Raw genomic sequence first — 24082 nt, 5'->3', positions numbered from 1 at the left:
CGAGCTCTCTGCCAACGGCCGTTTCGGGGGAGGGGATGTCGCGTCTCCACAGTGCCCCTGGGCTTGTTTTCCTGTGGCCGTCGCTTAAGGCTCTTGGGCACGTGTGGCGGGGGTCGCGGGGGCCTGTACCGTGCGAGGTCGGGTTGCTATGCGTGCTAATCAAAAGGCAGTCAGCGGTTGCTGCAAACAGGCTCTCGCCGGCGGGCTTAAATGTGGTCAGCGTATGGAGACTGCTCGCTCCCCGTGCTCGCGTGAAGAGCGTGGAGGAGCCCGCTTGCAGTTAACTCCCACCCCCTCTGCCGGGCCTGGGATCCACGGATCTGCTTTCTAGCTCTACACAGTTGCTGTCTCTGGCCATTTCATATCAGCAGAGTCACAGATATGTGGCCTTCTATGCCCGGCTTCTTTCCTTTAGCTTAATGTCTGCGAGGTTCATCCCCGTGTGGCCTGGCACGCACTGAGGGCTCTGTAAACAGTCATTTTATTATTGTTATTTTCTTACGTAGAATGAAAGCCAGAGCAGACACCAAGACCTCGGGTTGGAGGTGCCGCAATGTTTGTACAAAATGTAAAGAACAAAACACTGGGTTTGGAATTTGACTAAGGATCTTGAGTATGAAGCTGAAGAGAGAATGGAATTAACTCTGAGAACAGAAGCCATCTACCCCTTCCCCTGCCTCGGTTTACTGTCTATATTAATATAAATTTATGGGCCCATTGTCTTCATTACCGTAACTTTACCCCGGGCAAATAACTTTATGGTTCATTATGGGAACCTCTTGAAAGCCCCATCAATGATTCAGCAGACTTGAGCGAGTGACCCAGGGGAATGTCACAGTGACAGGAGCGGCAGCCACCTGAGTCAGCGTCCCCGTAACGAGCGGGGCAGGCAAGGCTCTGCCGGGGTTACGGCTGATGACACGAGGCTGCAGCGGACACGGCTGCCGTGAGCGGAGAAAGAGGTGGGAGAGGAGGGGGACACGCCAGAGAAGGTGGTTTCTGCGGGGAAACGTGAGTTCAAGGAAAGGAACAAGAGAGACCACAGGACAGCACCAGGGCGAGGAAGCCGCTCTCTGAGGTAAGAAGGCAAATCAGCTCAACACTTGCTCACAAGTGACTTAAAAAAAAATCTATGCTGAGAGAAAGATAAACTCTGTATGATATCACTTGTATGTGGATCTAAAAAAGCTGAACTCAGAGAAATAGAGAGCAGAGTGGTGCTTACAAGAGGCTGGGGTGGGGGGTGGGGAGATATTGATCGAAGGGAACAAACTTCCAGTTACAAGGTTAACAAATTCTAGGCCTCTAATGTACAGCGTGGTGACTACAGCTAATGATCCTGTATCATGCGCTTGGAAGTTGCTAAGAGAGATGTTAAATTTTCTCAGAAAAAAGCAATGGTAATTATGTGACAGGATGGAGGTGTTATATGTAAGTGTATCAAATGGACACCTTGTACGTTAAACCTATAATAAAATCTCTTCTGAAGCAAGGAAGGGGGGGGTGGACTGTCTAGTTTAGCTGAATGGAGACAGTGTCAGGAGTGGATGCAGCTGGTGTAACCGCTTCCAAGAAAGCAAGCAAGGAGGAGCAGGGAACCACGGGACCCCTGGTCACGGGCGAGGGTGGGAGAGGGGTCCACGTCTGATGGGTTCCAAGCATGCCTGGGAGGCTGAATTGGAACCACACGATCCTGAGTTAAGCAACTGTGGCCCACGTGCCCAGGAGGGCAGCTGTGCTGCCAGGAAGCCGGGGTCACCGAGGGAAGGACAGCCTCGTGTAACCGGGCCACAGCGGGCGGGAGTGGAGGTGTCCTCCGCAGCAGGTGTGAACAGACGCTGACGGTGGAGGGGCCTCTGGATGGGCGTCGGGATCCCTGGGTGGCTGCCCCGCCCACCTTCTCATTCCACCAGTACTGTCCCACGAGCAAGAAACAAACTTCAGTTACCCTGGGGCTGCCCCATGTTTTTACATTTGCCTGTTTCTTATAGTTATGAGCCTACCCAAACCAATACAATAAGCATCGATTCTTAAAATAGTGGTCACCTCTGGTAGGTAGGTTTGGAGACTAGGAGTGTGTGATTTTTCACGTTTTATTTTACCTTGTTCAGAAGAAGAAACAAATGTAATAAAAGGTACGCAAAAATCCTCAAGTTAAAAACAACAACAAAGCAAAGCAATAGATAGTCTGCATCAAGATTGCTTTTAAACACGCGGGGCCAGGCCGTCCGCTCCCATCTTCAGTGTGCTCTTCTATGGAGGGGGGCGATTCGGCTGCGTCAAGGGGATATTTGAGGGTCTCGAAGCTCATTGATTAGAAAAGCCCAGCCTTGGAAGAGTAAAGGAGGCAATAACAGTGGAGACACGTTTAGAGAGGTGGGTGCCTGGTCTCCCGTTAAACAGAGGCAACCCCGGGCCTTGGTCTAGGACTTCTAACTCCAAGTTCAGCTTAAAAAAAAAAAAAAAAGTAATGTCTAAAAGAAACCACCCACCAGAACTAAGAAGAAATTTAAATATTCATCGTTGCTGAATTTCCCTTCATTAGATTTCAAATAAAATGGACATTTAGATAAAAAGCGTGACTTTGATGGCCTGTGCGGTGTTTTCACAAACCCGCAGGTTAATAATTTCGCACACGTTGGGCTCACTTGGCCATATGCCTGGATTCCGTTTGTTGTTTTCTTTTTCTGAGAGACATTTAAGTCTCAACAAGAGCCCAGAGCAGAGAAACTGGCTTCTTCAAGACAACTGGCGCTGTGGAGGACACAGCAGCCCAGCCCAAACCCAAAGAACACGGGAAACCAGCGCGGTGAGAGGAGGGAGTTCTCAGGCTGGGGGGACGGGGGCAAAAGAGGGGAGATGGAGCCTTAAAACCCTTCTAATGAAGGAACTTTCCAACCACCCGTTTCCTCCCACTGTCCTGCGGCCCCTTCCCACTGTAACCCAACAGCATCTGATCAGGGCGTTTGACTGCAGTGCTCGGGCGGAGAGAGTTGCCGACCCCCTAGACACCCCGGGCCGGGAGAGGAGAGCCGCCGGGCCGGGAGAGGAATTGGGGCAACCCTGCAGCGGGCGGCAGGGGGGCCAGGGGCGGCCACAGGCTTCAGGCTTGCTCAGGGCAGGGAGACCGGGCTGGGATCCCGTGTCTGCAGGGAAGACAGGCCGCCCCCGTCGGCACAGCTGCACTTTAAAGAAATACAAATGCAGCAGTGGGCCAGGCGGCATTTAAAACAAGAAACCGAAGGAGACCGTTAGCCAACAACCCAGCTCTCAGCCGGTCCCCAGTTTCTTTTTAGCTCTTACTTTATTTTGGTTTTCAATTTTTTCCTAGTCTGCTTTGTAAGTGCCAATGGTTACAAAGGGGAGGCAGGCCACTCTGACTTTTACTAGGTCTGCTCGCTCTGGGAGCAGAGCGGGGAGAGCCACTAACATCAAATGAATAATTGTTGGACATCTATTGTGTGCAACTTTACCGAGTGCTCGGGAGATATAGGGAAGTAGACACTCCTCATTTGATGGCTTTAAAAAGATGTGTATATATCGGCCAAGCCATCACTGTGTTACTTTAAATACTTTAAATGCTGGACAGCACCAAGATGAAAACTGGGACTAGAATTAGGTAAATTAATTTTAAAGTGTCATTTCATGATAGGCTTTTATTACACAATAAATCACCCATGTATTTTAACATCAAGTGTCAACCTCAAGATTAATGCATATTGAAGGAAATTTTAATTTTTTAAAAAAGTTTCTTTCAACAGACTATAAAGACAATGCATATACACTGTAAAAACTTTTAAACACATTCAAATAAAAAAATGTGAAATCAGCCATCATTCCATGATTCAAAGAAAATCAGGTGTTTTTTCCTAAGTATATATATTTTAAATAGCATTATGTCAAAAGCATTTCCTCTGGGACCAAATAGTCTATGACGACAGATTTCTAATGGCTGCTCAGTGTTTCGTATTAAACTATTCTCCTGCTAAGCATTTGAGTAGTTTCCAATTTTTTGTTATTATAAATTAACTCTGAGACAAATGGCTTTTCATGTAAACTTTTCTCACTCTGTTTATTATTAGGGAAAATTTATAGACTTGAAATTACTGGGTCAAAAAGTATAACATTTGACAGAGTTCTTGGAATATGCTAGATCCTTAGCTTCTAAAGTCCTGATTTTTAAACTCGCACTCATGTTTCAGTAACAGCCTATAAATTCACAGAGTACGTTATCTCCCACATTATCAAGGCTTTTCAATGAAAGGAATCTTGGTTATTCCACTTTGATAATCAATGAGGTATTTTACCACTAACATTTCATTATGTAACTGGGGGAGAGTAATCTGTAACCACAAAGGTGATATTCATGATTTCGATGCATCTTCTAATTTATTGGGGAATTAAAAGTAATAGATGTTAATTCAAATCGTTTGTAAATGTTCAGATTTTTGAGGCAGATTGAGGAAAATGTAAGTTTACCAGCAGATTTTCCACTGGAAATGGAACTTTATTAAGGTGATTTTTCAAACTGCCCAGAAGATACATAGGTATTATGGTTTTGCATTGGTTTTGGAGGCAGACACTCTTGGTTTCAAATTCTGACTGTAATCTCTTGGCTGAGTAAACTTGGGCAAGAGCTCTGCCAGCCCTGTGTTACCATCTTCATTTTACATGGGGGAAACTGAGGCTCAGTGAGTTTAAGTGGGATGGTACCGGTGAAGCACTTTCAGCAGAGTGCTTGCCCATAAAAGATGTTCAGTAATTGGTAGCTATTAGGAGCCACAACAGCAACCCCCTATGTGTTATTGGTTTCTTTATAGAGGAAATGAAATAGAAGATGGAAGTGAAGTGTTTCATTTTACAGGAATAAATCTTTATCTGATGTATACTTTTGGGTCCAAACAGTATCCCAGCTGAAGTTTAAAACCCAGGAGAACTGATTTGTATCCACCTAGGACCCTAATAAGTGACAAAGAAACCTGCCGGTCTTGCAGTTTTCTCTTGCCAGTCCTCAATGTCTTTTACACATTGTTAATGGATATATAATTGTCACCTCTCCTGGCTATAAAACTACCCCAAACAATGTGGCTAAAATAACAACCATTGTATTATAGCTCAACTTTGTGGATTAAGATTGCAGGCAGTGCTAACCCCTGTGATTCTTCTGCTCCATGCGGGGTCCATGGTGATCACTGATTGTATTCAGCTGGGTTATTCTGGAGGGTTCTATGCTTGGGGATTGCTAGAAGGCTAGGCTCAGTGGGCCCTTCTACATGGCCATGTAATCTAAGGACCTCCCCGTCAGCCATAGTTGGACTGTCATTGCCATCTGGAACCCCCAAATTAGCAGTCAAGGGTGGCGGTGGCTCGGGTCTACGCTACATTGTTCATTGTACTTACATGTGCGTCATTTTACTCAGATTGTAGAAGGCATGTGATTCCAGCCGCTGCAGAGTTGTATCTATTGATAAGTAGCTGAAGAACACAAAAATATGAGACAAAGTAAAAAGTTAGTAGGGTCACGGACTCCAGACACACTGTTTTGATATAACATTTTTGTCAGGGGTTTCCCAGATCATATAAGGTGATGATATTTGAAGGAGCTTGTAATGCAGGCCTGAACTGTTAAGGACAGTTCAGGGCTAGAGATATTTAGAAATTAGTTGCATTAGGTAATAGTGAAATCTGAAATCATTGGCTACAAATATGTAAGCATTTGTACTAGTGGTAAAAAATGATTCAAGATTTAGTAATTAGAACATTTACAATAGCTAAGATCTGGAAACAGCACAAGTGCCCATCAGTAGATGAGTGGATAAAAAAGCTGTGGGACATTCACACCATGGAATACTATGCAGCTGTAAAAAAGAACATCTTTTATCCTTTGGGACAGCATGGAGGGAACTGGAGAATATTATGCTAAGCGAAATAAGCCAGGCAGAAAAAGACAAGTATCACATAATCTCACTCATATATGGAATCTAATGAACAAAACAGATTCAGAGACACAGAAGCAAGGAACAGACTGAGGGATCTCAGAGGGAAGGCAGGGAGGGGGGAGTGGGTGGGGGGAGATTGATCAAAGAACTTATATGTTTATAAGCATAACCCATGGACACAGACATTGATATGAGGAAGGCCTGGGGGTGAGGTGGATACAGGATGGAGGGGATGAATGGGGGGGAAAAGGGGACATCTGTAATACTTTCAACAATAAAGATAAATTTTAAAAAAATTCAGTAATTAGGATAGATCAATTATAGATGGAGAGAGAAATCTGTTTATGGGTGAGATTCCCAGCTAAGATTTTGCCACATCCCAAGATACATATTAAAATATGTCAAGAATTATTAAAATTTCAAGACCAAATGAATTTAAATTTATTTTCTTTTTTTTTTTTTTTAAATATTTCTTTATTGACTTCAGAGAGAGGAAGGGAGTGGGAGAGAGAGATAGAAACATCAATGATGAGAAAGTCATTGATCGGCTGCCTCCTGCACGCCCTCTACTGGGTATTAAGCCCACATCCTGAGCACGTGCCCTGACTGGGACTTGAACCAAGATCGCCTGGATCATAGGTCAGTGCTCAACCGCTGAGCCACACCGACCAGGCTAAATTTATTTTAGCTTAAGAAAATCATTTAGGAATTAGGGAATGGAGATGTAGCAAAACCAAATAAGCATTTTGTATATAAAATTCTCATACACATTGCATATGTAGATCATTTTTCTGGACAGAACACATTTAAAAAATAATATGTCACAATTGTAAACTTACATCCTGGAAATATTGGGCAGATTTGAAAAGGCATGACTGGGAATGGTTTTCAGATGAGTCTCTATAAACTTCCTATAAAAATAAATTACAGGATTAGAGTTTTAACCACTGGAATTTTCTAATAATTCACCTTAATTTTACAGAACACATTACTAGCAGCATGATATTCCTTAACAATATATATTTCATCATACATAATCCACAGAAATAATACTCAATGAAAAAACAAACATACTTTTTTTCTCCAACAAAAAGGAATTAAGAGTGAGATTCGAATGCAGAAAATAAATCTTCAAACTTTGCCTTTGAATTAGCAGTGAACTGGTGTGCCATGTCTAACATGATATTCCGTCTGTTAGCGAAAGGGCAACACAGTACATTCATAAGTTTACTGGGACTACAGAACGCCTACCATGCACTTGTCAGTGAAAATGTCTTGGAATGCCACCAGAATATTAAGAGGAATTAAAAGCATTTGAGCCCTGGCTGGGTGGTTCAGTTGAACTGGAGTGTCATCAAAAGGTTGAGGGTTCGATTCCCGGTCAGGGCACATACCTAGGGTGGGGGTTTGATCCCTGGTGGTGGCGCATATGAGAGGCAAGCAAACAATGTTTCTATGTTTCTCTCTCACATCGATGTTCCTCACACTCTCTCTCTCCCTTCTATCTAAAATCAATAAAAAAACATACCCTCAGGTGGGGATTTAAAAAAGTATTTGATATATCTTAAAGATTAAAAAATTTTGCCTGAGCCCTGGTCTCTTCAACTGTTTCTACCTTATTAAATCATCTACCTGCTGCAGGTTGGAAACAGATGACTGACAAGAGCTAGTTCTCCTTAGGACGGTGACATCTTTGTTGCATTGGAAACTTAAAGGCTGTGGCTTTTTTTCCGCTTTGCTTTTTTGGATACTTTTCAGAAGTCTGAGACTGTTTTCCTTATAGATAGTGAGACACCTTCATGCATTCCAGTGTGTCTCTCCACCTAGGAGCTCACTTTTGCTTCCTTTCTTTGCTATAGCAATTGCTTGGATAGAGTCCTTATGGGAAAAGGTGCACCTACCGTCTAAGTCATATTGCAAAAAGGGAACAGCCCATCACACCTACCATCTTCTCCATGGGGCTGTTTTGCCACTTAAATGTTGGCAATCGCGCATTGTCCATTTATTACCATATTTGAAGACTTAGATGGAAATTATGTATTTTCCTGTCCAGGCTGCAAGGTTATTTCTCAGCAGTCTGTTTCCATGATCTGTGCATTCTTAGAACTACTAATTTTTGCAGTGATTGAAATATACAGGGAATATATGTATGGAAAATAATACAATAACTAATAGATAATAATACCAAAATAAACGCTTGTGTTTTGCGTACTCACAACTATAAACCTACTTTTGCCCACCCCTGTATTTAGAACTTCCAGCTTCCAGTTCTTCCGGTCAGGACCCTGGAAGTCATCCCTCCATCCTAACAATACATAAAAAGCTGATCAGACTGAAAAATCAACAATTCTTCTTGTACCCATAAGAGTGGGAAGACATTAGGCAAACTGCTGACCCCATGGCTGGGGAGAGAGCCAGATGCAGGGAGTCCGGCTCCTCAGAGCAGAGACTCATGAGTGAAACCCTGAGTTTCCAGGGTAGGAAAACCTGAAATGTGATTTACGAATTGCTGGAGGCCGATTCTGAGAGTTGAAAACTCCAGTGGGACCCAGTCACAGAGGGACCTCCACAATTTTGTGAGATTTCCCTCTATTATCTTGACCAGGTTCTAAGAGTAAATATCAGAGAAAAATCCCCCTTGTGCTTCTGGCAAAGAGAGGGGAAAAGGAAGCATTTGGAAATACACAGATCACTCTGTTCTTACTTAGCAAGGCCGGCCCTCAGGGGAAACTAGTTAACCCAAGCCTAGCTGACCTGGGGAAGGGAAACACCCAACTCCAGCCCAGTGTAGCCATCCCGTCCTACAGAGGGGAGGGGAAGGAACCGAGAAACACTTGTGAAGCTCACAGTTTAGAGGCACAGGCTCGCTAAATGACTAAGACCTAAACACAGGACAATAGAAGACTTCCCCTCCCCGACACCTTGCCACCGCATTACTAAAGGCCTACTTACAGCCGTTCCTTTACTTGGTATATCATATCTGCTTATTAAGAATTATATCTGTAACTTACCAAATCAAAGCCTCAGCAGGCCCAAATTAGTTAATAAAAGGACCTATTCAATAATATAGCCAATAATATTGCGATAAGTTTGCACGGTGACAGATGATTACTAGAATTAGTGGGGTGATCACAATGTAAGGTATAAAACTGTTGAATCACTTTATTGTACGCCTGAAATTATTATAACCAATATAATGTTGTATATCAACTATACTTAAATAAAAATAAATAAATAAATAAAAGGACCTATTAACTTGGAGGGCAGGGAGTGATGTGAATGACAAAAGTGGAGGCTGTCAGCCCTTTGCAAACCTTGGTGTTTCAGCACGAAGCCCAATGTTGCCTTAATATGATTTCAGAAGTGCAGGTCCTGCAAATTACCTCCCCTTCCTCAGAGGTCTCACGCTTACATTCCCTTAATTGGATTGATTAAAAGCCTGTTGGTCCAGACCCAAGATTATGAAGTTACAAAAATATGAGAATAACAAGTTGTTGTACTAAAATCTCTAAGAAAAATTGGGCCATGACAAAGGAAAACAAAGGATAAGCTAAACACCTGTTGGGTATCACCCAAAGGGATTGAGTTTCTTAAGCTCAGAGAGAGTCTATAAAGAGCATGTCCTAGGGCATGGATCTCAGGGCATGCTCATTGTAAGATTGCACACAGTGCTTGTAGGTAATGTGGACCTAATTTACAGCTTACCTTGGCCGAAAATGTATGGGTTTATTCTATGTTCAAAACTAAATAACATTTAATTTAAAATAAAATTAGAGTAATGGTTTCTAAGATGTTTGACTTGGAACAGAAATAGCATCTAAGTGCAATTTAATAGACTTTGGGTTATATAAAATACTATTTATTTCCTTTCCCAATGTATGAATTCCTGAAATATATAATACGTGTTTCTTGAATTTCTCTTCCACACATATAAACACATACACACGTTAAGTTAGAAAGAAGATCTTTCTCCTACTACTGAGTTAGTTGTAGTTGATGGGGTCAGGACACACTTTCCCCACATATGGCACCTGGGCATATTGACTATTTTAAGCAGGGAGGATTTGAGAAATGGCCGGTGCAGAAAGGACCCTCTGACCCCCCTGCCCTGGAGCAAGTCATAAAACCCTCATGTAAGAGGCGTCTTCCCTATACCCAGAGAAATGGAGCATCCTCATGTCTGAAGACGCTAGAGGAATTTGAATGAAGAAGCCTTGCTAGGTTTCCACCAGCTTCCTACCCTTAGCTCATACCCCTTTGTCTTATCATATTTTCCCATGATGTCCCACTTTTCATTAAACTAGCACAAAAACTCTCAGGTTTAACCACTTATTCAGCTCTTCATTTTCCTACGAAGGCTTCTATGTCACATAAAACTTATACGAAATGAAGTTATACGCTTTTCTATTGTCAGTCTATCTTTTGTTATGAAGCTCCAGCTAGTAAACAAGGGTAGGAGGGAAATATATATGTATTTTCCTCCCCTACAGTTTCTGGTGGCGAGGACGGGACGCTGAAGGCTGGGATACTCCACTCTCCTTGGAGACTGCAGCTGAAGTCTGGGTCTCCTGACAAAAAGCCGGTGCAAGGTAAGAGCTCTAATCATCCTAGTTTTGTGAATCTCTGTCTTAGTGCTTAGTCGAGAGAAGAAGGTAAACATTTCTCTTTGCCCATTCCTTTCCAAGTTCAGTTTAGCAGGAAAAAAACATTTACAAGAATTAGTTGTTTGGATTGTGACCCTTGTGAAATTAGTTTGAGTGCCCACTGGTTTGGATCCTTTCCATCCCAGGGGCAGCTATTGCTTTCATGTTTGTTTCATTTTGTGCCCTGAGAGCTTGGCTTGGATTGTTACCTGCTGGGGTGTGCAGGTGGCCAGTTACCTTTCAAGTAATTCACTTAGGATTCTGTGCTTTATCAAAATAACTTCCTGTGCTTTCTGTTGTCTTTATCAGATCTTTTAGTTAGAGAAAACCTAATCTTAATATCAAAAGGGTTCTGTTCACAGCCATGTAACTCCTATATTTGCCTTTAAAATATTATTGTCACCTTAGATAACTAGATGACCAACATTTTACTTAATTCAAGTGTTCACACCTTTTGACTTTGAACTAACAGGCCTTGCTAAGTTTCCCCTAGTGTACTTCCCTTAGTCCCATCACATTTTCCCACCCCTTCCCTTTCTATGATCATAGCAGTATTATTTACAATAGCCAAGATCTGGAAGCAGCCCAAATGCCCATCAGTAGGAGAGCAGATGAAAAAGCTGTGGGGCATTTACACCATGAATACTACGCAGCTGTAAAAAAGAAGGATCTCTTACCCTTTGGGACAGTACGGAAGGACCTGGAGAATATTATGCTAAGCGAAATAAGCCAGGCACAGAAAGACAAATGCCGTATGATCTCATTTATATCTGATGAACAAAGTCAACTGATGAACAATATAGAACCAGAAGGATGGATTCATGGAATAGACTGACAGCTGCCAGAGAGGAGGGAGGTAGGGGGGACTGGGTGGAATAAGGTGAAGAGATTAGCCAAAGAACATATGCATGGCCCATGGGCACAGACAATGGTGTGGGGAAGGCCAGAGGGAGTGGGAGGGGACTGGGTGGAAGTGGGCAAAGGTGGGGAAAATGGGGGACATCTGTATCAGTGTCAACAGTAAAAAAAAAAAATAGTAACACTATTACTAACTAAGGCATCACATATAACTCATCAGGAAAAAACAGTTTACAGCTAACGTTTCTTATCCTAAGTGGAGTACGTGCATTTAATAGTTAAATAAGTTGGCGTTGGGATATGAAAATTATAAGGGAGAATAGAGAATAAATATTTAAGCTGATGATGCGATTTAATTAATTTTTTTTCTATGACTTATTTAACTAAGAATGATCAGTGAGAATATGACTTAGAGTCAACTGTTGCCTTTGAGCCTTGCCGGGGCAAGATTCATATTTCTTAAACATCATCCTTTGGAAGACATGATGCAGAAGTAGAAATACCTGTGAAACGCCACTGATTGGCTCGAAAGTTTTGCAGAATAGGGCCCAGTTTTAAGTCCCGTGGTTTTTGTTCCTGCAGCAGCTGTGGGGGAGGGGAACCTGGTGACTGCAGGGAAAGGGAGCAGACGCTCCTCTGTTCCAGCCAGAGCAGTCTGTGCAATTAAATTCTTCCCGGTAACCTTGCGCGATCGTCGGCTCATTTCACTGAAATGTTATCGACATGTAAATCCGAGCAACATTCCCACGTCCTGTTTCTTACAGGGCTTCTGGAATGGAGGCCACACTGTGTGCTTGGGCGAGGGCTGGCATCAGTGCTGCCTGTTTCCCACCCCAGCCCTGCGCGTGAGGGGCTGAGCGTGACTGGAGGTCACTGAGCTGGGACCCTGGTTGACCTCCTCTGCTCGTGTGGTCCAGAAAGACCAAACTTCCCATCGTGTGTCACAGTTTTTGGTCCCTTGGCAATCAGGCTGAGAATATTTTGTGATTTTTGCATCCGGCTCATTTGTTTAATGTTATCTGCATTTCAAGGGCCCCCATGAAATGACTTACCGTTTCCTTGTCACTCCAACCTTCGGGACAGCCGTTATTAGTATTATTACTGTATCTGGAATGCAATTAAGCAATAAGGAGCAATGGAGAAAGAATTGCCCTTAAAATATATTTATTCCTCCAAGTCGAAGCTTAATGTTTTTCCCGAACAGCACATTTGCTATTGTTACCATGACTCCAATTATTATTCAACTAAAAACAGGTTCTTTTGATAAACATATTCATCGAAATGTTAAGGAATATACTCAGTCAGAGGCCGCACCCACTTTGCTTCCTGTGAGTTCCTTTGTTGGACGGTAGGGACACAAACGAGGTGGTGATTTGACGCCAAGAGCAGAGTGGCAGGGTGGAGGGACGCGCAATGCTGTGTATGTCACGGACAGGTCAGCTTTCCGTCTCCCCTGTCCCCAGCTGCACGAGTGAGTGTGGACGGGCCTGTGAGACCCAGAGCTACCTGGGTGCTCAGACCCTGGAAGGGGGGCAGAGCTTTCCTCTGTGTTTTACTCAAAATGCCAATAAGTCAGAGCTTCCTGGTTCCCAGGACACTTCAGCTTTCCCTGGCAGGCCTCACGTCTCATGGCGCTATAATTTTATAGGAAAAGGGCAGCAGAATGCGGTGTGTGCCCTGAAAAACCTCCCGTGTCACCAAGGAAGAATGCCACGACCACAAAGGTCCATTTGTTCCTTGCGTATTGTCTACCGAAATCATTTTCTATTTCCAAGCCTCTTGATTAAAACAAAACAGACGATAAAGCCACGTACACGTTTCCTCCCCACAATCCTCTCAGTTAAAAAACACACACAATAAAAACGTAGTCACATGGTCTTCCATTTTGAATGAAATAATCTAAGTGGGTGGGAAAGCCACGTGCATCAGCAGCTGGGAGGCCGCACTCAGCTCCACTCGGAACAGGGAAGAGCACTTTTCAGTAACGCCCTTTTGTGAGCCATGGTGTTGGATACGGAAAACCTGGTTTCCCAAAATGAAAAATCATTGGGAAAAATGACTGCATTACCACTTATCTTCCAGTATGATTTTAAATTGTGCTTTTATATATCTTAATTTATCCAAAAAAGGATCAGTAGCAAAATATTTCATTCCATCTCATAATTAAAGTAGAATTTACTTTCAATAAAATTCAGAATTAAAATTTCAGATGTTTAAAGAAAATGTATTTTGATGTGACCATCCGGAGCTCTATCCTTGAGATGAAAAAAAGAACTTTACCAAAAGCAATACGATATTTTTTTCTGGATATTAAGTGAAGGATTAGTTTTCTGTGGTCAGACAAGAAAAAAAAAGAACTCGGTCTATTCTTTGTAGACATCTGAGAGCAGGCAACTCACTGAAAGTTCCCTGTGAAAGTAATTTTTCCCCCCCTCAAGGGCTCTTGAGGGCTCACACTGAAATGTCAATGACCTTGTTTGTTCAGAGTTTGTATCAGCCATTTCCAACCGCCCTCTCTGCCTCGATAAATGTGTTCCAGTAATTGTAGGTACTGTGTCTGGAACCTATCAACACCATTCCTTAAACATCAAGGGGATACTTTTTGTGACAAAACAGGCTTTATGCAGGAGGCTCACTAAACCCAACGTGATTCCCAGAACATCCATCCACGCTGTAGTCCAAAGTGCAGCATTAAGTAATTACACAATATAAAATTATTTGGAGGCAGTCTGGTGAATTATTTTTATAGTCCCGAAGCTTGGGAAATTCCAGACAATGTTGGACAGTCTCAACAAACTACAGAACAGACAACTGGCACAGATGGTATATTTTTTAAAGAGAAACCAAGTTATTATTTCACTTTCTTTCCTCAGGAAAAATGTCAAATGTTTTGCTCAACTCTAGGCTGCCAGGTAGCCCAACTTGAACAGTTTCCCAGCCTGGCCATACCTATCTCTACTACTTAGTACAGAAAATTTTTATTTGAATAAAGTGAGCATAAAGAGACTTTGATTGAGTTGGGGTTTTCTTCATCAACACATATTAAAAACTAAAATTGAGTTATATATATTTTATTTTCTCTCCATCATAATCATAAATGGTCACTGCTGTTTATGGAATTCTTCTGTGTCCTAGGCCCTACACTAATACTGTTCCATGTATTTTCCCATTTAACCTTTACACTGATATGTGAGGTGTATCACAGTGATCTTTTCTTATCCATTAGGAAACTGAAAATTAGAGAGATTAAGTAATTTGTCCAAGGATCTTGCTCAAGGACCCTAAGACAAGCACGCACATACACACACACACACACACACACTCAAACCTTAACCATTTTTTGTCATATTGCTTCTCTGAATACATTTTATATGTAGTACTGTCCATGACTAGCTATGACTAGTCTATCTATGGCAGAGGCTATCAACAGACTGCAGAGAATGTAAAAATCCGACTCACAGCAGTTCTCTGTCTCCCTCCTTTTTCCACGCCTCCCTCCTTCCTCTCTTTCTTCCTTCTATGCCCCATGGTCTGCCCTCCTAGGGTTTAAAATGTAATTGAGGAGCTAGCACATATCATACTCAAAAGTAAATCACACAAGAGTTTGATAACATTGAGTAAAATAAGATGAAGAGAAATAGGTACTGATATATTTTTTAATTCCCAAAACATCCCAATAGCCAAGTAAAGAAATTCCTTTTCAAAAATATGAAAATAAAGTTTTATGTAGAAAAAGTGAATGGAGTACTCTGGGGAAATCACAATGTGCCTTTGTTATGGTTTTTCATCCCTGTAAGTTTATCGGATGATTCAGATGTTCTATTTCCTTTTATGTCAGTTTTAGTAAGTTGTATTTTTTTCCTAGAAACTTGTCCATTTTATCTAAATTTTCAAATTTAGGAACATAAAGTTGTTAATAATATTACTAAATGATGTTATGATAATTTAAAGAATATCTATAGGCTCTGTAGTGATATATCCCTTTTCATTTCTGGTTCTTTTTTCTTGATGAGCCCCATTAGGGGCTTACCAATTTTATTAGTCTTTTCAAATAATTCACTTTGGGTTTTTAAAAAATCTTCTCTATTAAACGTTTTAAAGTTGTCATCTGATAATTTGTTATCTGAATCTCCTGTATATCCATTTCTATTGCTGTTATTTCTCTTGATTTTTTTTTTTTACCACATCTTCTTTTCTCATTTGTCAGGTTATTTTTTATTGTGTGCAGAACATTGTATATGAAAAAAATGTTAAAATAATTTGAGGCCTAGAATTATCTTCCTCCAGGGAGAATTTACATTTGCCTTTGGTAGGCAGTTAGGGGCCCCAGCAATTTTAGATCACTTTAATCCAATTATAGGGACTGGCATGATTTGAAATTGTGCTTCAGCCTCAAGTTTTTGCCAGTTACTCCTTACTCTTAGGTGGAGCCCTTTGGGATCCCATCTCGATGTGTGGGAATTTACCAGAGATCACTCCTTAACAGAACTTGGATTTCTTGCTAGATTTTATATTTACTTATTTATTTTTAACCATCTAGCCCTATGGGGCTGCCAAAACCTCTGCTCAAATTCTCCCTTAACTATTTCTTCTAGAATCATCAGCCACTCCTAGGATTCACCTCTCTGGGTTCCTTTTCCCCTCTTTGTTTCGTAATTCTTTACTATCTTGGTGGCTACAAGATTAAAAAAAAATTATCCTGCTTTGTTAATTTTTCTCAGCAGGAGTGGTTTATGTTATGTGCATGTTTTAAGTATTTTTAAAATATTCCTGGAAGCAGAAGTCCTTCACAATTTGTTTTTAATATTTTACCATCGATCTGTGATTTCTTGGGTTCATTTTGCATGTGTGCATATTTCTTTTCCATAAAATGGAAGTTTTATGGTCCAATTTTAGATCTTCTAGTCATTTTCTTGTCAATTCTAAAATATAACTTTATATAATATAGTAAGTTCTCTTTTTCTTTAAGCAGTGTCTAGTAATTCCCCACTCTGAATGATTGTATGTTTGGAATACTTTGTTTCCTTCACCTCCTTGCTTTTCTTTTCTGCTATATTTATTTTGTTTAGTTATGTACTTGATCTTAGATCAGCCTTAAATGATAAACTTTGAAAATGAGGAAATCAGTATCCTTGCACTATCTCCCATCCTCTTTTCCCTCTAGATGCTGATTTTTGTTAGTTACATCATCTCTAGAGAGTAATAATTTATTACATTTGTATTCTGTTCTATAACTATAATTCTCCCAAGTTATTTTAACCTTAGTTCTACATATAAAAGACTCAATGCTCACAGCTGGTCCTTTTATTATAGGTAATACATTTATATCTTGGTTGACTTATGTTTGCTAATTATTTTTTTCAAACTTACATAATCTGTATTTCTCTAAGTTCTTGCATATTTGAAAAAGTTATTGAGTATATGAGCAATTAGTAAAGGTGCCTAATGTATCTGGGTATAAGACTTGGGGGTCACACTTTATTTCCCTGATAACTTTTCAGACATGATTTTATTCTTCCTAGCACTGAATGGGAAAAGTTTGAGGCTACCTTCATTCTTTTGCTTTTAAGATGAGATCTTTATGTCCCCCCTTTCTAGGTTGTACATGGGTATTACTGAATATTGATGCCTGCTGGAATATTGTGTATCCTTTGATTCTATAGATTCAAGCCTTCTTTTATTTCATGAGTTTTTTGACATATTTTTGAATATTTTTTTGCTCCATTTGATTTGTTGCTAATTTTCCTTGTTGATTTTGGTTGGCTTCCAGAGAGCCATATAAGCTCTAGATATCTTTACTCTCCTGAAACTACACATTACATCTTTTCACTTTTAAAGTGAGGGAAGTTGAGCCTAGAGGGCTCTGATGTCTTTTTCATTATATTTTATTTTATCTGAAAGATATATAAGTATTAAGTAAAAAAATCAATATTAGGGATTGATTAGTGAAAAACAAGTTCGAACTTGTCCAAACCTAACTTTCTACCTCTTCTTACAATTAAAAACACAAGTACATATTTCTACTGATTTACGCATTGTATTAGTCAGAGTTCTCCAGAGAAACAGAACCAACAGGATGTGTTTGTGTGTACATAGAAAGATTTAGAATAAGGAATTGGCTCATGTGATTGCACAGGCTGAGAAATATCAAGATCTGCATTTGGCAAGCTGGAGACTCAGGAGAGCTGATGGTAGTTACAGTCTGAGTCCGAAGGCCTGAGAACCAGGAAAGGCAATGCTACAAATTCCAGTCCAAAAGTAGGCTATCTCAAGACCCAAGAAAAGCTGATGTTTCAGTTCAAGTCCAAAGACAGGACAAGACCAGTATCTCAGTTCAATCAGTCAGGTAGCAGTTGTTTCCTCTTACTTGGAAGAGGGTCAGCCTTTTAGCTCTATTTAGGCCTTCAACTGATTGAGCAAGGCCCATCACATTAGAGAGGGCAATCTGCTTTACTCAAATGTTAATTTCATGCTAAAACACTCTCATGGACATACCTAGAATAATGTTTGACCAAATATTGGGGCCTTCCATGGACCAGTCAAGTTGACACATAAAGTTAACCATCACACCGATACTAGTAATTACAATTATTTTATATTTGAAAAGCCAGATATGTATTTTCAAGAAATCTTGCCTACAATAAATAAATTATATAGTCATGGAACAACAAAATAAAGTCAATGAATAACAAGGCACACTGTAAAAGTTCAAGAGTAGAGAGAACAGAATGGTTCTTTTGGGTTTGTCTTGTTTCTAACATAGGAGGAAAGGGGAAGAAGTGTATTAAAATTACTTTTCAGGTGAAGGTGTCTGTCAGTCAAAGCAGATAACTTTGGCTTCTTTCTCCCTGATACAAAGGAGTCTTTTCTTTCATTGGCTTCTGAGGATGCATTTAGTCTTCCACTGTGTAGAGGTGATACATCAGGGCTACAACCAGTGCTGAGACGGCTGGGATCACTGAATTGGTCCACCAGCTGGAATTAGAATCAACACTGGTGCTCTAGCAGGATTTGCTCAGTGGTTAGAGCATCAGCAGGCAGACCAAAGGGCCCGGGTTCATTCTGGCCAAGGGCACATACTTTGGTTGCAGGCTCAATCCCTGGCCCTGGTTGGGGCGCATGCAGGAGGAACCAATCGGTGTGTCTCTCTCACATGGATGTTCCTCTCTCCTGCCCTCTCTCTCCCTCCCTTCCACTCTCTCTGAAAAGCAATGGAAAAAATATCCTCAGGTGAGGATTAAAAAATAAAAAGAATCCACACTAGTAATAAGAGTTCCTGAGGGCTTGGTTATCTTTGATCTGTTGTCTCGATGGAGCTACCTAGTGATACATGTTTTGGAAAGTTCTCTAGCACCCGTAGAGTGCCCAGCACCCTCAAAGTTTTCAGTAGCATCACCTCCAGCTTGTTCCCTTAGGACATCTTCCCCACCAGTATGCTCATCTAAAAAATCTGGTCAAATTGTACACCTTGTGGTGCAGGATCAGCCAGGTGCTCTTGCTGTGGCTGTGCTTCTGGGGCTCTTCCAGGGTGTATAGTTGGTGGCCTTGTCCTCATGCTCAGCCATCTGGGAACACAGCAAGCCTCAGTCCCTGCAGATACCAGCGAGCCGGGCAGAGCTAATTACTGCAATTTTAAAGCCCACTTTCAGAGGAATGAACACAATGTACCAGCTACTGAATAGCATCAGTTTTTGAGAAGTGAGGTTGTTAGCTTAGAACAGAATAAAAGATCAGCATTGAAAGTACAGCCATACATTCGCTGATGCTATGATCTAGAAAATGCCTTCTTTATCATGAGTCTGATTGTATATTTCACATACTTAAAACTGTGCTTAGTGGTTTCAGTAAGCTACAAAACACATAGTAAACTTAAAAAATTGATTTAAAAAATTTTAAAATTACATATTTCTCCCCAGAGTGGTAGAGCTATTAATGTCATTCAACAGTGTTTTTGGAGGTGGGCTTTTTTTTTTTTGGCCTACATTTATGTTTATTAAAAACTGACATAAACAAACAAAACCTGTACAGAAAATATCCCAAATCATGTATCACTCTGAGCCGTAACCTTGAGGGACATTATCGCCTAGGCCTCCCTCTTCCTCTGCCCTGCCCACGTCCTTTCCTCTCCCTCGGCCTCAGCCTCTACCTGCAGCAGCTTCGCTTTAATTAGATTTCACCTTCGCTTCAACATCCACGGGTAATGCACCCGAGCTAGGATGCCTGGCAGAATAAATATCAGATGTTATTTCCTCGAATACCCAGTGTTTGCAGCTGTACAGGCCCTCGGTTCTCGGGGCCACCCTCACAGCTCCCCGCTGGCAGCTACGCCTGTGGTTGTCCCGTGGACCTGTGCTCCTCTCTTTAGTTCAATGGTTAGTGTCATGACTCAGTTTCATCAAAAAGTCTCACAAGCTCTGCCGTCATGCTTTCAATCCGAGAGTAAATAACCTGACAACCGAGGGCTGACGGACTAGAGGGTGAATGGCCAGGAGCCTGGGGGTTTGGATTATCTAAAACCCAGGCTACTTGATCTCTCATGTAATTTCCTTCGAGGCAGGAGAACACGATTTCGTTCATTTTTTCTCTCCTCCTTCCCTCCCTTCCTGCCCTTTCTTCTCCGTTCCCTATTCCTTTCCCCTCTCCCTTTCCCTGGTGTCATTTGAGGAAAACAAAGATGCAAAAAACCACAGGATCTTTTTGCTCTTGTCTTCGTAAGGAAGGCATGCAGAAGCAGGTGGAACAACTAACTCGTAAGCTGACGGGATGAGCTCTCTGGTGCGGTAAAGGTTAGTTATGCCGACAGCAGATTTTATAGCTGGGGAGGCAGGTAAACTGGGCCCGAAGGTCGATCAGAGACTCATCGGCAAAGAGGCACATTCTAGACGCAATTATTAATTAAATGGCACGAGTAGCCTGTAGTCTTTTAATATGTTTTTTCTTAAGGCATTCAAATTGCTTTCTGTGGGCTGCAACCAAACTACCCAAACTCTGAGCCGCGGCCATTTCCTGCCCTCCTGGTCTTGCTCTTTGAGTGAATGGATTCACGCTCCAGCTTCCAGGGTCTTTCTCAGCCCTTGTTATTCTGAAAACTTGTTTGGTTATGATGGCTGTTTGTAGAATTACTGGCAGTGGAGAAGCTGTGGATGTTACTAGGATAATTCTTTCTCACTCATTAGCTCTGTATACCAGCAGCTCCCAGTAAGCTCTGGGTCTTCTGACATTACGCCAGGATATGTGCCAAGGGTAGACTTGTATACCACGGGTACTCCTGCAGTACTGTGGTTAGACTACAGTGTGTAAATTAGATACTGGCTTTTGGAGCCAGACTGCCTGATCTTGCAGTCCGGCTTTGCCACATATTAGTTGTGTGACCTTGGGCAAGTTACTCGCTTCCTACTTGTCTCATGAGGATTAACATACATAAGATGCCTAGAACAGTGCCTGGTAAGGTACAATCACCTGCATTTATCTGATATAGAAATCTGGTTTGGCCTTGTGATCTCCAGGTAGGCCTATGATATCTTTAACTCCCATCTTTATCTTTTTTGCAATAAGTTTCTGAAAATGCACCCAAAGGAGTCCTAATTTGATTGCTTGAATCCATGGTGTTGTAGTTGACGTCACTATGCTAAATAATAAGGAATCATGCATGTAGTAAGTTATCAATGTGCACTGGCAATTAACTGTATCCCATATTTATTACTGAAGAAACATTAAAAGTAGTAGGTTTTGTATAGACCTGTCATTCTCAAGGTGTGATGCCTGGACCAGAAGCATCAGCAATACCTGGGAACTTGAAAGAAATGCAAATTCTTGGGCCCTTATCTGGGGCTGGGGGTCCAATGTGTATCTAAACAAGCCCTTTAGGTGATTCTGAAGCATGTTCATGTTTGAGAACAACTAGTATAGACAAAGAGCTGCAGGTTAGGAATCAAGGAAACTGGGCTTCCTGACAGCCTTCTAACTTACAGGCTGTGACCTTGGGATATGTTTCTTAACATTTCTGAGCATCACTCTGAGATCAAGGATGTTGGGTTGATAAACATCATGATCAGCATGGTAAAGCAGTGTCAATTCTTGATTTCTCTGCTCATTACATAAACTCACTCAGGGGTTACTCACACATGTTTAGAAGCTCCACTATTGCCCATGTAGCTGAAACTTATAATGTGGGTGAAAGCGAGGCATTGCCCAAACGCAGTTCCCTTGTTCGCTTACCTCTGTGACCCCACGTGCCCTCAGTTTTCCAGTGACTCTCAAGGCCTGTGTTTTGTTTATTTCCGTATCCCCCTGCTGTTCCCATCTTTTGTGCAATTAAAATTTACGGAGGTGACTTTCATGTGTTGGATTTCTAACACACGCCTAACCCTGTAACTGTGTTTGGATAAGAAACTGAAATTTTTGGAGTCTTGAAAACTATGTGCTAGAAATTTAATATAAAAATTTAAATTGACAATACTTATTCCCTTTCTCTTGTTCCCCTTTACCACAAAGCAGAATTCTCCATCATGCGCGCCTTTAACTATTCAACTTCTTTGCCAGCCTCAGGTTTTCAGAGCTACTTTTTAAAATTAATATTTATTTATTTTTAAAAATATGCTTTTATTGATTTTGAAGAGAGAGAGGGGAAGGGCAAGGGAGAGAGAGAAACATCCATGAGAGAGAACCACTGATCAGCTGCCTCCAGCACACCCTCCAGTGGGGATCGAGCCTGCAACCCAGGCATGTGCCCTGACCGGGAATCGAACCTGCAACCTCTCAGTGCATGGGACAATGCTCAACCACCTGAGCCACACCAGCCAGGGCTAAAATTAATTTTTAAAATTAAATTTATACAGGTGAATCTCAGAGAAAGGAGATTCCATCTCTGAGACCTTAGAGTAGGGACCACCCCACACAAGACATGAGCCAGGCTCCGGGATCAGAGTCTCCCAGAGCTACTCTTTAATGAAGCTTCCTAGATGCAGTGCAGAACTTTATGGCAAGAAAACTCAATGCTATTGAAAGTTTTTTAAACAGAGGGATTTAGGTTGTTTGCGAGGTCCAATTTCTATGCTTCAAAAAATAACATGTGACTTAGAGAGGTTTCAAGTTCATATCAAAACATCGATTATGATCCTAATACGCAGAACCAGACCATTTCTGTAATTATACCACATAAACAGACTCTAAGAACTCTATCCCCAACACTCAAATCACCGGTCTAAGGAACTGAAATGAAAATTAGGATCAGGTGAAGGTTTACTTTTAAGGAACATCTGATCCAAAACAAAATGAAACTTAAGGCTTAAATTCTGTTCTCCCTGATACTCTAGTTTCTCCCGGTCATCACAGTTGGCCAATCCTCTCTCTGTGAAGAACCAGCTCTCTGGAAAGCTTTTAGGAAATAACTTTTTGAGACTGTGTTCCACTATCACACCGTGACTAATAGCAGCAGGAACTATGACCAGGTCTCCAAGTCATTTTGTGCCTCCTACTTGGTGTGGGAGTTCTACAATCAAATCCATTGGCCTCAGTGTGATTGCCAATTCTGCTCCCTTCCAGTGAAACTGTGGCAATTAGAGCGTGTGAAAGAGTCTAGTGGCATTAACTGTGTAGTGTCATTGTTCAAAGAAACCTTTAGGGGCTTGCAGTGACAAGGCCAGAGAGGGGCGAAGGGTGAGATCAAGAGGAGGAGGAAGTGGGGAAGGCGTCTACTGAAGGCTCTTTTTAACAGGCACTTTGGCTGGCTTTTCATATACATAATCTCATTTATTGTCCTTTAAATCCCCTAGATACAAACTAGCCCTGCCCCATTCCAGACTCTAACACCCAACAGAAAGGTATTTATTATTGGTCATCATGTGGCCCAGCCAGGAGACCTCTTAAGTCAGGGATTGGCTGCTAATATCCAACCACTCTCTCTCGCCTGACCCCTAGGCTCAGGCCATCTGGCTTCCCCCTGGGGACACAAACACTTCCATAAAGGCAGACCCTCTAGGGCTCTGAGGAGGACCACCCTGACATTGCTTTCACTCCTCTTCTAGGCTGTAAGCAAATGAAAACAGCTCCATCTCACTGCGGAGGAGCCTTGATACAGAACAGATCTCCTGCCGGCTTTTGGACTAAAATAATTGAACCAGCTAGATAGCTCAGAAATGTTTGTTTATTGCATTTCTCCAATTAAGATGAATTGTATCAGCCCATCTCTTATTGGTATATTCATTTCAATCCTGAATTAAAGTATATACCCTGGCCAGTGGCTCAGTTGGATGGAGCATTGTCCTGTACACCAAAAGGGTACGGGTTCGATTCCCAGTCAGGGTGCATCTGTGAGGCAGCCAATCCATGCCTCTCACCTCTCTCTCTTTCCCCCCCTTTCCCTCTCTTTCTAAAAATCAATAAAAACATATCCTCGGGCAAGGATTAAAAACGTACAAGATTAGTACACATTCCCCCCTCCACAAATCACTCTAGGAGTGGAAATAACCACACAAATATCATGACCCATAAGGTTAATGCAAGAAAATCCTTTCATCAAGAACTAGGATTATACTCTATCCCAAATGAAGCCAAGTAAATATAGACGATGCCAGCCCACCAAGCGATGTTTTCTCAGACTCTAAAAGGGTGGAGTAAATGCTGCCCCTTGGGGCATATGTG

The 24082-nt window shown here is 41.7% G+C and overlaps 1 protein-coding gene and 1 pseudogene across 2 annotated transcripts in view; both read right to left on the bottom strand.

Moving 5' to 3' along the window:
• Positions 1-24082, bottom strand: part of TSHR (thyroid stimulating hormone receptor) — an 82216-nt gene that overhangs the window by 33540 nt on the left and 24594 nt on the right. Inside the window, exons 2-3 of the mRNA XM_081141332.1 lie at positions 6779-6850; positions 5401-5475 (exon numbers count right to left, since the gene is read on the bottom strand). Of these exons, the coding sequence (XP_080997458.1) occupies positions 5401-5475; positions 6779-6850 (147 nt within the window). The remainder of the gene's footprint in view (positions 1-5400; positions 5476-6778; positions 6851-24082) is intronic.
• LOC308557347 (cytochrome b5-like) lies at positions 18334-19005 on the bottom strand (annotated as a pseudogene). Its single transcript has 2 exons — positions 18700-19005; positions 18334-18432 (listed from the first exon to the last, which is right to left on the bottom strand). The product of its transcript is annotated as a cytochrome b5-like (transcript).

The sequence above is a fragment of the Miniopterus schreibersii genome, assembly GCF_964146895.1.
Source record: "Miniopterus schreibersii genome assembly, chromosome: 1".
Lineage (NCBI taxonomy): Eukaryota > Metazoa > Chordata > Mammalia > Chiroptera > Miniopteridae > Miniopterus > Miniopterus schreibersii.
Note: the sequence above shows the minus strand (reverse complement) of the source record. Positions and strands in the feature narration are given on the sequence as shown.